This window comes from Coffea arabica, chromosome 7e, assembly GCF_036785885.1.
Source record: "Coffea arabica cultivar ET-39 chromosome 7e, Coffea Arabica ET-39 HiFi, whole genome shotgun sequence".
In the NCBI taxonomy this organism is placed as follows: Eukaryota; Viridiplantae; Streptophyta; class Magnoliopsida; order Gentianales; family Rubiaceae; genus Coffea; species Coffea arabica.
In genome coordinates this window covers 13,336,178-13,349,104 of record NC_092323.1, presented here as the reverse complement: position 1 = coordinate 13,349,104, position 12,927 = coordinate 13,336,178, and the positions used below count along the sequence as shown (strand labels likewise).

General features: G+C 36.3%; 1 protein-coding gene across 2 annotated transcripts; it reads left to right on the top strand.

The window, feature by feature from the left end:
* The first annotated feature begins 1,213 nt into the window (after positions 1 to 1,213).
* Positions 1,214 to 12,720, top strand: LOC113701676 (calmodulin-binding transcription activator 3-like). 2 transcript variants are annotated; one of them, XR_003450972.2, is made up of 14 exons: positions 1,214 to 1,421; positions 3,615 to 3,734; positions 5,502 to 5,617; positions 5,826 to 5,914; positions 6,890 to 6,932; positions 7,404 to 7,611; positions 7,766 to 7,876; positions 7,993 to 8,318; positions 8,705 to 9,253; positions 9,482 to 10,179; positions 10,377 to 10,977; positions 11,120 to 11,443; positions 12,261 to 12,437; positions 12,516 to 12,720. XR_003450972.2 is itself a non-coding variant. In XM_027222437.2 (13 exons), exons 1-13 carry the CDS (start codon positions 1,382 to 1,384, stop codon positions 12,360 to 12,362), a joined length of 3,327 nt encoding a protein of 1,108 aa, XP_027078238.1. In that variant the 5' UTR covers positions 1,214 to 1,381; the 3' UTR covers positions 12,363 to 12,522. The 2 variants fall into 2 exon arrangements, 1 of the variants encoding a protein (XP_027078238.1); XM_027222437.2 differs by having other exon boundaries at positions 12,261 to 12,522.
* Positions 12,721 to 12,927: the final 207 nt, after the last annotated feature.

Below are 12,927 nucleotides of genomic sequence, written 5' to 3'. Positions count from 1 at the left end.
AAAAACATGCCTTTCTAATTTCCTTCTTCTTTTTTTTTTCATATTTCTTGTTTTATACAGTCTTCTTGTGAAAATTTATCTGCTGCTAATCATGGTATGAATAATAATAATGTTTTTTTTTTTTTGCTGGTTGACATTCTAATATGAGCATGGCAATAAATTATAAAGTACAGAATACCTAGGTTCTGTTTGGATGTAATTTTTTCTCTAATAGTATTTTACTTATATCACAAACACATTTTGAAATACCTTTTGGGATAATTTCAAACTATATCATTTGGCACTTTTGAATTTTAAAAAATCTTACTAGCTTCTCATACTTTAAACTTTTTGTAATGTTTATAACCTATTTCAAAATATGATATTAAAAAACTCATTTTGGGAGAGAGGATATAATATCACTTGCCTCAACCAAAAACTTTCTACTTTCAATAAATTATATAGGAATAATAAAAGCTAGCATATCTTACTCTTTCTTCAAAAATAGAATTAAAATTTATAAATTTACTTCTCCAGGAATTACTAGATTGAACTCTCATTTTTCTTGCGATTCAACATGGCAAATTAGTACTATGTGGCACAAAAAAAATATTATGAGGATAAAATTTGGGATTGAATAAATACTTTTAAAAAATAGGATTATTTGGGGAAAAAACTCAGGTAGAAGACTTAAGTCGACGAAGAACAAATAATGATTTTGGTTAGGAAATAAGAATAATTTTGTAACATGAATCATATGCAGGAGAAAAATGCCATAAGCAATAAATGATACAAAGGATTAAATTTTGATGCATTAATAGTATAATAATTTTTTTACAATAATAATTTTGAATGTATGACACATATATTAGATACTACCATGATCTAAACTTACCAGCATAAAAAAAATTATCAACTTATAGTATAAAATGGTAATCCATTTTTGAAACTTAAGAAACATAAGAGAATGATCTGGCAGGCTGGCAGAGGCTTTTATCCATTTTTTATACTAATTACTCTACAAAGTGCTGAGGGGAAAAGTATCTTCCCTTTCTTTCTTTCTCTCTCACGCACACACACAGTGGGGTCACATACTCCCACACTTCCCAGTCTTTAGTAGACTCGCGGTCTTCTTCCCAGGTGTGAACGTTAACTGTATTCCAATTTGGCGGCTATTCATCCCTTTCCTCTCTCTTTCCTCCTTCACCTCTTCACTTCTCAGTTCTCGCTTTCCTCCGTTACATATACTTCTACTTTTCTCAATTTACTTTTTCTTTTTTTCCTGTTTTCGATTTTTGTTGTTGTTTACCTCGAATCGCAATCTCTCAAGTTTTTGGAACTAGTGATCTTAGTAGATAGTCTTTTTAGTGGACTTGAGGTTGAAAAAGGTGCGAACTTGGAGATGGCGGAGAGTCGACGATACGCGCTTGGTGCTCAATTAGGTTAGTTTTTTCTGGTCTTTTCTCTTTTTTAGTGGCTATTTTTTTGTTGTGGAATTTGTTTAATTATCTTGATTTTGTTAGGATTTGTCTTTTTTTTAATAAAAAAAGTTGGCTGATTTTGATTTGTGATTGGGTGTTTTATGGACTGAATTAGCCTATCCTGGCACTTAATTTTGGCGGGTAGTGATAGATTTTAGATGTTTTAGAATTTTTGTGGTTGATTTTGTTTGATTTAGAACTCTTGGTTGAATGTAATTGAGTATGTAAGTGATGTAAGCAATTGTTGCATGACCAATATTTGACCAGTATGAATGATCTTGGAAAGTTTAGATATAATTGGAACCATTTTTGGGTGCTCAAGATTAAGTGTGAAGGTATTTGTGAAATTTTTTTCTCGTCACATCCAATGAGAAAAAGAAGGGATAAAAACAAGAGAAGCAGCAAAAGGGGAATTTTTTATGTGAAGTTTATTCATAGGGGCCATCAGTTCATTTCAAAATTTGATTTTACATGGATATATAGGGTGTACTAGAAGTAGTTTGGGGAGAAGTAGGCCAGCAGTGTTGGAAAGCCGCTTGTTCCTGAATTTGGTAATGGCAGAAACGACATGGACCAAAGTTGGGAAAAGCACGGTTTTGTGTGCCGTAGTTTTGTGGTTTTGGTGTAAATATCCAAACTTTTGATAAGCTCTGAAGCATTCAGCTGTAAATGGGTGAATTGATATACCAAAAATTGGAAGTTGTAGGTATTAACAGTGCTGGAGTTCATGTCTGGTTGCAACGGAAAGTAGAATAAACGTTATACTTTGTCATTACAAGGGTATCACTGCTACTGGATGTTAATTGAAGGTGGATTGGGGCATGGCAAGGGTTTGTATCTGGGAAGTCTCTTTTGATTTAATCAGATATGTGATCATAAAATGCCAGGAGTTCTCCTTTGTATTTCCTAGAACATGGATAACTATGATTTGTAGACTAGGTCCAGGATGGTGCATTGCTACCTGGTGTAAAATGTAGCATGTTAGGTTGCTTTACAACCCGGTGTCAAAGTATGCAGGGGTTAGGCTACTTTAGACAGCTAATATGCTAAACTTTTGGAAAACTAGAATCTGTGATTGTCTCTAAATTTTTTATTCATGTTTTTTGGGTCTACCAACTGCTTGTAACATATATTCTGGAGGGTAATTGTTGTAAAATATTACTCCAAAAACAAGGTTAAGGTTACTATGTGTAGATAATTATCTTTAAAAGCATTAAGCAAGTCGGAGTTCGGCTTGTAGAATTTAGGAATTCCAGGTCACTTCTGTGCAACCAAATTAGCATTGTCATACTAATTTGACATTCAGTAGGTTCCAAGTGTTATTTTTAACTTGGGGTTTGCTTAGACGCAAACTGGCAAAGAAGACTTTCGAAACAGTTTTGTGGGACTGCTGTCATTGGGAAGAGATGGAGAAGAAGATCATATGCTATTTAATTGGTACTTCTTTGGATCATATGCATTTGTTGGGGGGGGGGGAGGTCACCTCTATAGTTGTGTGTTGCTGCTGTTATTTTCTTTTTGGAGAGTCTTAGTTGATTGCACTCTCTGTCATAGGATTTTGGTGAGGTATGATGATGCTTTTTTCCTTGTCAAGGGCAAGAATAACTTTCTATTTTCTTGTTTCTCATGATAAATTAGTTTGGAATTCTCCTCCTGTGCTTATTTTTCAGCAAACTTCTCTTTTGGAGTAAGTAAGATTTTCCAACTGTTGCCTTCCTTTCTTGTGAGCTATGACCAAACTTGCTTTAAAATGCCCCTTTACTACAAGACCCTTGTAATAAAATGTCCAGTTATTGTCAGTGGGATGAGTTTAGGTACACTGAACAAGGCAGTTTAATTGGTTTAGGAGCAGCGATGCTTAGTTATGGAAATGAACTATCTGCTGTTGGGCTTAGTTAGACAACATGAAGCTTCTTCACCTCCTTGGCCATCCTTTTCTGTCTTGCTGCATGTACAACTGCTAAAGTTTTTAGGTTCTAATATTTGTCACTCGAGTAATTGATTGATCATCTTTTAATCGCAGTCATGCCATTAAATTTGTCACTGACTTTTTGGGCATGCATCAAAACATAAAATGTCAGTTTCCTGATGGAAGAAGACTACCAAACTTATAGATATGTCTCTTATGTGAGATTTTTTATTGTTTGACTGCAGATATTGAGCAGATACTGTTAGAAGCACAACATCGATGGTTACGTCCTGCTGAAATTTGTGAAATCCTGCGAAACTACCAAAAGTTTCGAATTGCTCCAGAGCCTCCAAATAGGCCTCCAAGTATGATTATACTTACTTAGTTCTAGCAGTTTGTGAAAATCCCATGTTGCTAATGAAATGTTTGGGATCTTCTAGTATAACTTTTAATCAGACGACATGTGAAATTGAAGCCACATGTATAACAGAAAAAATAGGTTTGACAGCTGTTACAAGCTGCTACAAGGTCAATTGACATTTTGCACGGAGAGAATCTAGCATTAGAGAGTCAGCTAATGTTCTTAGAGCATTTTTAAAGCATGTGTCTTTGGATTATCAACGTTTACATCTCATCTCTCATTTATTGTGCTCTATTATGCTTCTTGGTGTTCAATTAGATGGTAGAATATCATGCTGTTGACAACTCTTGCTCATTTCAATATTCATCTCTTATATATCATGACCCAACGAAAGAGATGGATCTAATCTGAAATTGTTTTGCACTGTTGGGAACAGTTTAAAAATCTTAATAGTAGAACCAGCCTGGACCGCATATTTTGTCTTATATGGAAGTTGTGAAAATTGGAAACATACCTCTTAGGAGTTTCTCTTTTTTTTTTCTTTTTTTTTTTTGCAAAAAGTTACTCTGTAGAAATTAACTTAATACTACTACGTATCTACAGGAGATGTAATATAAGTAGTTTTGGCTAAGTAGTGGTCGAGATTATAGAATTAGACTGTTGTTTAAGAACTGGGATAACTGCTATAAAGACCATTGGCTGCACCAGTGAGGACAAGTTAGACTGAAGTTTGGACTAGAGGAAGAGAGTGACAAGATGATAGTGATAATGTTCTTTAAAAAAAAAATAGAAGAAAAATCTACAGCATGTTGTTTGATAAATAAAGATCCTCAATATAGAAAGTTAGGAGAACAGAAGTCTCATTCTGGCTTTTCCTGTAAAATAACAGTTTGCAAGTCAGGATAATATCTAGGTTACTTCTGGAGGAAAAGATGAATAGAAATAACATAGCTATAATTAGATAATGAAACTGAAAAAAGAAGAAAAAGAGCCAAGGTTGGCATCTATTGCAAAGTAACGTTTGGTGTGGCCCAGTGTTCAGCTGAATGAAAAAAAAAGGATCTTTTGTTAACTGAGTTTGGAAACTAATTGTCATATTGAGTTATCCAGAGACCCTTTCGCGCTTATTTTTTTTGGTATTGCGCATGTCACATCGTCGTGTTCTTAGAACTGGTTGCTTTAACAAATCTCCATCTGTTGTCTTTTACTTCATTGGTTCCTTATGTCTCATTTTTAATCCTGCTCTATTGGAGTGATTGGTAATGGCATAGTTCTCAGCAAACTAACTTTTAAGGTGTCTTCAGAATGTGACTTATCATGGTATAAAATAGGCAAAGACGGAAACCAAGTACTCTAAAAATTTACTTCATTTAGAATCAACAAAGTGAAAGCTTCTCAAAATTTACAAATTAGCCTGGCCAATTTCACTGAAAGGGAAAGGCCTTTATCAAAAAGCCTTGTCAGTGAAGCAACGTGTTACTTGCGAAGAAAGAGGAGACTTATCAATGTATGACTGTGTCATTGTGTAGGTTTAAGACCTTTGCATTGCTGCGAGACTATGAGAGTAAGAGTTTATATTCTGTGTGACAGTTATCCTACTGATTGCCAGAGAGAGTTAGGAGCTAACTGCTTAAGGTTTTCTTTATCATGCTGGCTCATTCATTTATAATCATCCAAAGTTGTAGTTTTCTTATTCATGTCATTTTTTGCTGGCTATTTTCGCATGGTTTAGGTCCTTTTGATGACATTTTTCACGTTATGTCTTTATCAGGTGGTTCGCTCTTTCTCTTTGATCGGAAGGTTTTACGTTATTTTCGAAAAGATGGCCATAATTGGAGGAAAAAGAAGGATGGGAAAACTGTGAAGGAAGCTCATGAAAGGCTTAAGGTTTATTGGCAACCTTTCTTTGCTTAGTGATTTTGCAAAAGCTTAGTGGACCATATAGAATGAAGTTAGTTTCCCCTTCCCTCCGGCTGCCCCCAGATTCTGGTGCTTGTTTTTGGTGTTATAGATCTTACTATCTTTTGGGATGACATTCTTTACTACTACTATCTGTTCATGCTAGAATAACATCTAAAGCAAAGCTCCCTTTCAGGCAGGAAGTATTGATGTTTTACATTGTTACTATGCCCATGGAGAGGATGATGAAAATTTTCAGAGACGCAGCTATTGGATGCTTGAAGAGTAAGTAAAGAATGCTGTCTTAAGCATATATTGATGCATTTTGCCATGCTGTGGATACTTGTAGTACCCTTCACATGAGATGAAGATAGCATGAAAGTGAATTTGCATCTAGAAGACCATTCGTCTTTGCTAAAAGCTAATATATTTTTTCTGCAGTCAACAAATAGGATCAATCATGTAACTTCTTCTTCTTAGGTTTTTATTTGGCATCCCAAAGTTACACATGTCATTTTCATGCAGAAATTATAGAAAAAATGCTTCCATATGGACAACATCTTCAGAAAATTTAGCAATTGAAATTCAATCATTGTTTAATAAAGTTTAATTCAATGCTAAAAAGACTTGAAATTACATCCATCTCAACATTGAATGAAATATCCAGGTTGTTCTATTGATTCTTCGCTGTCAAAGTTTCTAAAATTATGAGACTTAACATTTAAGTTGGCATTATTACTTTGTGAGATGTAGTGATTGGATAATGTGATAAGTGTTTTCATAATAACTTTCTGGAACTAATATCAGGTGCCAGATCTGTTGCTCAGTTCTTGTACTGCAAGGTTTGAATCTGCAAAATGTACTGGGTTGGACAGAAATTGTGTCATAGACCATTGAGCTAGTGAGCTGCTATTCAACAAAAGAGTGTGTTACCTTTACGCCAAGTCTTGCTTTGTTATTGGAATATAATTATGGGAAAGTACCCCAAGCAAAACTACTCAATTAGTTTAAGGTTTTTTCCCCCTCAGTATGTGCCTACCAATCCCTACTTACAAAGATAGGTTATATAGATCTAGCCTTTCCAAACCCCACATCAATGGTTATCTTGTGCAGAGTGCTTGTCTTTCCTACATCCACTGTGTGCATACTTTTTTAGTATCTGTATCTTTTTGAGCTTCCTACCATGATGTATATAAATAATTTAGCTGCAATAATTATGCATTCCATCTTCTAGTAATTTGTTGATTGTACATGCTGCAGGGAGCTCTCACACATAGTTCTTGTCCACTACCGAGAAGTAAAGGTAGAATTTACTTTTATTAATCAGATTGTTTCAACAGGTTGTGTTTTTATTCTTGAATCTTGATCACTGCTACTAGTAATACATTTGAAATCTCAATACAAAATCTTCTTCTGTGTAAATACCTTTTTTTTACGAAAATGAGTGATCTTGATTAACTTTTCAAGATTTAACTATTGATGGACCTGAATTAGAAATATGGTAGCTTAATTGAACTTGTTTGGTTAAATATGATTAACTTACTGCTGGACTTCCAAACTTTGTAATCGCATTTCTCGATTGCAAATTCTTCTGCCTTTGAACCTGGTCAAATTTGCTTTTTCCATTTATGGCTTTTACATGCAAAACCAACACCGACTGCTTATCAAGGATTTTCCTCTAATGCACTTGTCTGTATCCCTCTTGATTAAAAGGAAGTTTTGTTTATGCTTGGGAGATTGACAAAACACTTTTCTTATGCTGCCATTTCATTAGGGGAACAGAACTAATTATAACCGCGTTAGAGAGATTGGAGAAGCCATTCCTAATGCCCAAGAAAGTGAAGATGATGCCCCCAATTCTGAATTTAACAGTAATTCAACCTCAAAATTCCATTCCTACGGTTATCAAGTCACTTCACAAATTACAGATACGGTTAGCCTTAACAGCGCCCAGGCCTCGGAGTATGAGGATGCTGAATCAGGTGCCTCACAAATCTGTCACATTTAGATTGTGCAAGTCTAACCCGGTTTAGTTTTCTGTTGTACCTAAATATTGATTGTTGACAGGAAAAAAAAAAAAAGAAGTATATGATACTCGAGTTTTTTAATGATTTATATGTAACTGAATTACTGCAGCATACACTCAACAGTCAACTTCTGGGTTCCACACTTTTCTTGAGATACAACCGCCTGTGTTGCAAAAGGCGGAAGGTAGGCCCGTGCCCTATTATGCAGGCTCTACCTTGAGTAATATGATCCTATCTTTTGGCTCATTTGTTACTAGCTTCAGCATTTTTTTTTACAACTTATACTAGTAGTTGGAAATTAAATGTCTTTTTGGTTAATATGTCAAAATTATACAGATGGATATCAAGGACAATTTTCAGGTGTTCCTGATGTTAATTTTGCCTCCATTCCGCAAGGAGAAAAAGATCAGAGCACTACAGGTGCTGGGTTGTCATATATGCCGGAAGGACACCTTGACTTCCCATCTTGGGGCAATGTCTTGGACAGCAGGAATGGAGGATATCAGTCTGTCAATTTTCAGCCATCAGTTTCTGCAACTCAACATGGTACCATAAATGTAATGCCTGGAGGTATGAATGACATTCTTGGGCAAGCTTTAACTGATGGCTTAGGCAAGAGGCAGGACTCTGATGCCCATGTAGGTGGCTTGGAACAGTGGCAGGTAAACAAAACTGTTATCTGATGAGTAAGAATGGTCTATATATGTTGTTGTTAAGCATGCCATAACATTTCTTTGGTGGTACAAACTTAAAAGGATTAAAATAAAAAGAAGTCAAAATATGGAAAATGAAGAAACTCGAATGCATCACTGTGATAGCAAAATATTTCCATGGTATACTGTAAAAGGAGAAACTCCCTATACTGATGTTTGGGCTCTCTCATGTATCTTGCTTCTTATATTAGATATCCACGACACACTTGTTCAGAGAGTTATGTTTGCAAAGATCTTTTCTTATATTCCTATGTGAGTTTGTGTACTTTAATAGTCTGTAATGAGCCAACTTTGCCATTGATGTACTATTTTTGTTTATTTTTAAATGCCAACAGACTTCCGAAGTTGATGCCTCAAGCTTGTCCAAGTGTCACATGGATCAGAAGTTGAACCTGCCGTCAGGCCGTAATCTCAGTACTAGCTTTAATGAAGTTAACAACGCGGAGTTGCCAAATTCCTCCGAGACATTCAGTATGCATAAATCTCCCATAGAGACTGATGTTCAAGTAGATCTTATCAGGGCAGATAGTGGAATTTCTGCTAAATCTGCATTCAATGGGAATCTTGGCATTGAAGGAAAAGCTGAGTATCCAACCTTGAGACAACCTTTATTAGATGGTGTTCTCAAAGAAGGTCTTAAGAAGCTCGACAGCTTTGACCGTTGGATGAGCAGAGAACTTGGGGATGTGAATGAATCACATATACAATCTAGCTCTGGAACCTATTGGGAGACTGTTGGAAATGATGATGGATTAGGTGATTCTAATATAGCTCCCCAAGTACACATAGATTCATACATGATGAGCCCCTCTATTGCGCAGGACCAATTATTTAGCATCATTGATTTTTCACCAAACTGGGCATATTCTGGTTCAGAAATGAAGGTACATTCTACACTATAAATATTTCATGGGCCAGCCGAGATGTCAAATTAGGTTTTGAAGATCTCTGATTTATGGACTTTTTCTTGTTCTTTTCTATTTTTTTTTAAACTTTTCTTGATAACTTGATACTTTCTGTGTTCTTTTTAGGAATTTTTATTTTGTGGTGCACATATACATCTTTAAGTAAAGATAAATTATCAATTTTGCATTTTCTGTGACATATCCCAGGTACTAATTATGGGAAGGTTCTTAAAGAGCCAAGAAGAGTTGGGAAAGTACAAATGGGCATGTATGTTTGGTGAAGTAGAAGTTCAGGCAGAGGTTATTGCAAATGGTGCTTTACGTTGCCTTACCCCTTTGCATGAAGCTGGGAGGGTGCCATTTTATGTGACATGCTCCAATAGGTTAGCATGCAGTGAAGTGCGAGAATTTGAATTTCGGGTTAGCAATGTTAAAGATGATGATGTTGCTTTGTTGACTAGTGGAATTATTGATGAATGTCATCTTCTTACGAGATTTGGAAAGTTGTTAACCACTGGATCTCATAATTACCAAGATACTGTACCTGGCATTATGGATCAACTATCCACCTTGAGAAGTAAAATTGAGTCATTGGTGATTAATGACAACAATGAATGGGAAGGGATGCTTAATCTTACTCTGGAGGAATTCTCTGTGGACAAAGTAAAGGATCAGCTTCTGGTAAAGCTTCTTAAAGACCGCCTCTATCTTTGGCTCCGCCAGAAAGTTGCTGAAGGTGGTAAAGGCCCTAGCATGTTGGATGAGGGTGGTCAAGGGGTACTGCATCTTGCTGCTGCCCTAGGTTATGATTGGGCTTTATCCCCTACAATAGCAGCAGGAGTTAGCGTCAACTTCCGAGATTTAAATGGATGGACTGCACTTCATTGGGCAGCATCTTTTGGAAGGTATGCTTTTGGGCTTTGGTTATGGATGTTTTGACACATTCATAGTTCTTTATGTCTCATTCTTTGTAATTTTAGCTACTAGTTTGACACCATTTGTGAATTGTTCTTGTTTCCTATCCTCTTGACCTAACTCAGTGAGATTGAAATTATACGGGTGAACTTCTTTCTTGGTTATATTATTTGCTTCTCAATTTCAGGGAGCGGACAGTGGCTTTACTTATCTCGTTAGGTGCAAGTCCAGGAGCATTAACAGATCCTACTCCTAAATATCCTTCAGGAATACCTCCTGCTGAACTTGCATCGAACAATGGCCATAAGGGGATTGCTGGTTATCTTGCCGAATCTACATTGAGCTCCCATCTCTCATCACTTAAAGTAAAGGATGATAAGGAGGGTTATAAGGATGATAAGGCGGATTATAATGGAGAAGGTTCCGGGGCAAATGTTGTACAAACAGCTTCAGAGCGAACTGCAACTCCTATTGCAGATGGTGACTTGCCTGTGCTGTCTTTGAAGGACTCGTTAGCTGCTGTCCGCAATGCAACTCAAGCTCATGCCCGCATACATCAAGTTTTTAGGGTGCAGTCATTCCAAAGAAAGCAGCAAAATGAATATGGTAGTAGCGGGCTTGGGATTTCAGATGAACGTGCTCTTTCACTTCTTTCTGCGAAAACAAAGCGGGCAGGACAACGTGATGAGCCAGTGCATGCTGCTGCAACACAAATACAGAACAAATTTCGTAGTTGGAAGGGTAGAAAAGAATTTCTTCAAAAGCGACAGCAAATTATTAAAATCCAGGTGTTTTTGCTTGCCTCCTGCAGAATCAAATCTTTTTCTTTCTGTCATGTGATTTTTTTCAATCAACATGACGGTAAGATGTCTTTGATATGAAAATCTGGTCTTTGTTTTAATGGTTGGCTTTCTTTTCTTTGGTAAAAAGGCCCATGTAAGAGGACACCAAGTTAGGAAGAATTACAGGAGTATAATCTGGTCAGTTGGAATTCTAGAGAAGGTAATTCTGCGCTGGAGAAGGAAAGGAAGTGGATTGCGTGGATTCAAACCAGAAGCACCTCCTGTGGAAACTAGCATACAAGGTAGCTCATCGAAAGAGGATGATTATGATTTCCTGAAAGAAGGTAGAAAGCAAACTGAGAACCAATTGCAGAAGGCTCTTGCTCGGGTTAAATCAATGGTCCAGTATCCAGAGGCAAGAGATCAATACAGGAGGCTCCTGAATGTTGTCTCAGACATGCAGGAAACCAAGGTACACTTTCCTTAACATGTCAAACCACTTGAGGTATATGCTTCTTTTCAGTAAGTTCATCTGGTTGTCTTGCACAATGTGTGCGTGTTGCTGAGAAAGATTATGCATATCTTTTGAATGCTTCAAAGTAATTTTAGAGTTATTTAACAAAGTAACCATATGTAAACAAGGCTTATTATTTTGGACCTAAGGTATATTTGCAATCCAGATGTATAGAGTAAAACATAATGCTTTTTATTTGACTTTTTTAGTAGACAAACATAAGTTTGATGTTGCCTGACCTTGGTAAAATTAGTGGTTAAAAGCAGAATGGGGATTCTAAATTTGCAATGAGTTCATTAGTCTTTAAATTACTTCTTCTGTGTGCTTATTGGCCCAAGAATTTTCTGATATTTGATACTTATAGAAAGTTGTGAAGTGGGCCACTTGACTTCATACAAACAAGGGTGTGATGACCAAACCAAAAAGGAATTTTGTACAATGATGATTGTGCAATTCGAACTTTGTCATTTTTTGTCAGTGAAGTGATCTATTAGCGATTGCCATACTTTGATATTGGCATTAATTTTATTTTTTTTTTTGGCATTGAAGGATGCTAGAAATTTTAGTTCGTTATGTGCTTTAAGTTTGAAATTGAATCATGGGAGTCAACGACATTATTTGCATTAATCTGAGGCAAAACTCAAACATGATTCATAGTCTTCAGGGAGATAAGCTATTAAGCTGTGCAGCTTCTGGCAAAATGTATTCCAAAGAAAAATTTGACATTGCCATATGAAGCAAGTGGGGTAACCAGGGTGATTCTCTCATTTTGCAGGCTGTGTATGATAGGGCCCTAGATAATTCAGATGAAGCTGCTGATTTCGATGAAGACCTAATTGACCTTGATGCTTTGTTAGACGATGATCCTTTAATGTGAACAGTATCTTAACCCCTTTCTCATTAGGTTGGCGATGATGTAAATCTGGTTAGATTGGTAATCCTCCGTTAACAGGTAGATTTGTATAATAGATTTGCATAATTGCATGTGTAAATTCACAAAAACTACATACTAATCAATGCATTCTGGCAGTTGCTGATGGGTAAGAAAGAGGTAGTGATACTCTGGAGATTACTTGAAGAATTGACTTTGATTGAGTTATGCACTAGCCTTGGGTCAGACATTACACAAACTCACTATTCACTTTTGCATTCAAATGCAAAATCCGTGAAACGAAATTTGATCTGATTAATATATTGGAATGACTGCCTTGTGGTCGGTCCTCTAGTGTTCTGAATTTGTGGGTAGTTTACTCAAGGACGCAGGTAAAGAAATTAGTCCTATAACTCTTGATTGATGACTGTAGAATAAACCTTTTTACAGTAGCACCAATCCGGGCGCAAGAATTTGCTTGGCCAAATGGACACTTTTTGGGACACTTTTTGGTCCATGGACAACAAAAGATGTTAACTAATGGTCTAAATGGCGCAAATAGTTCTTGAAA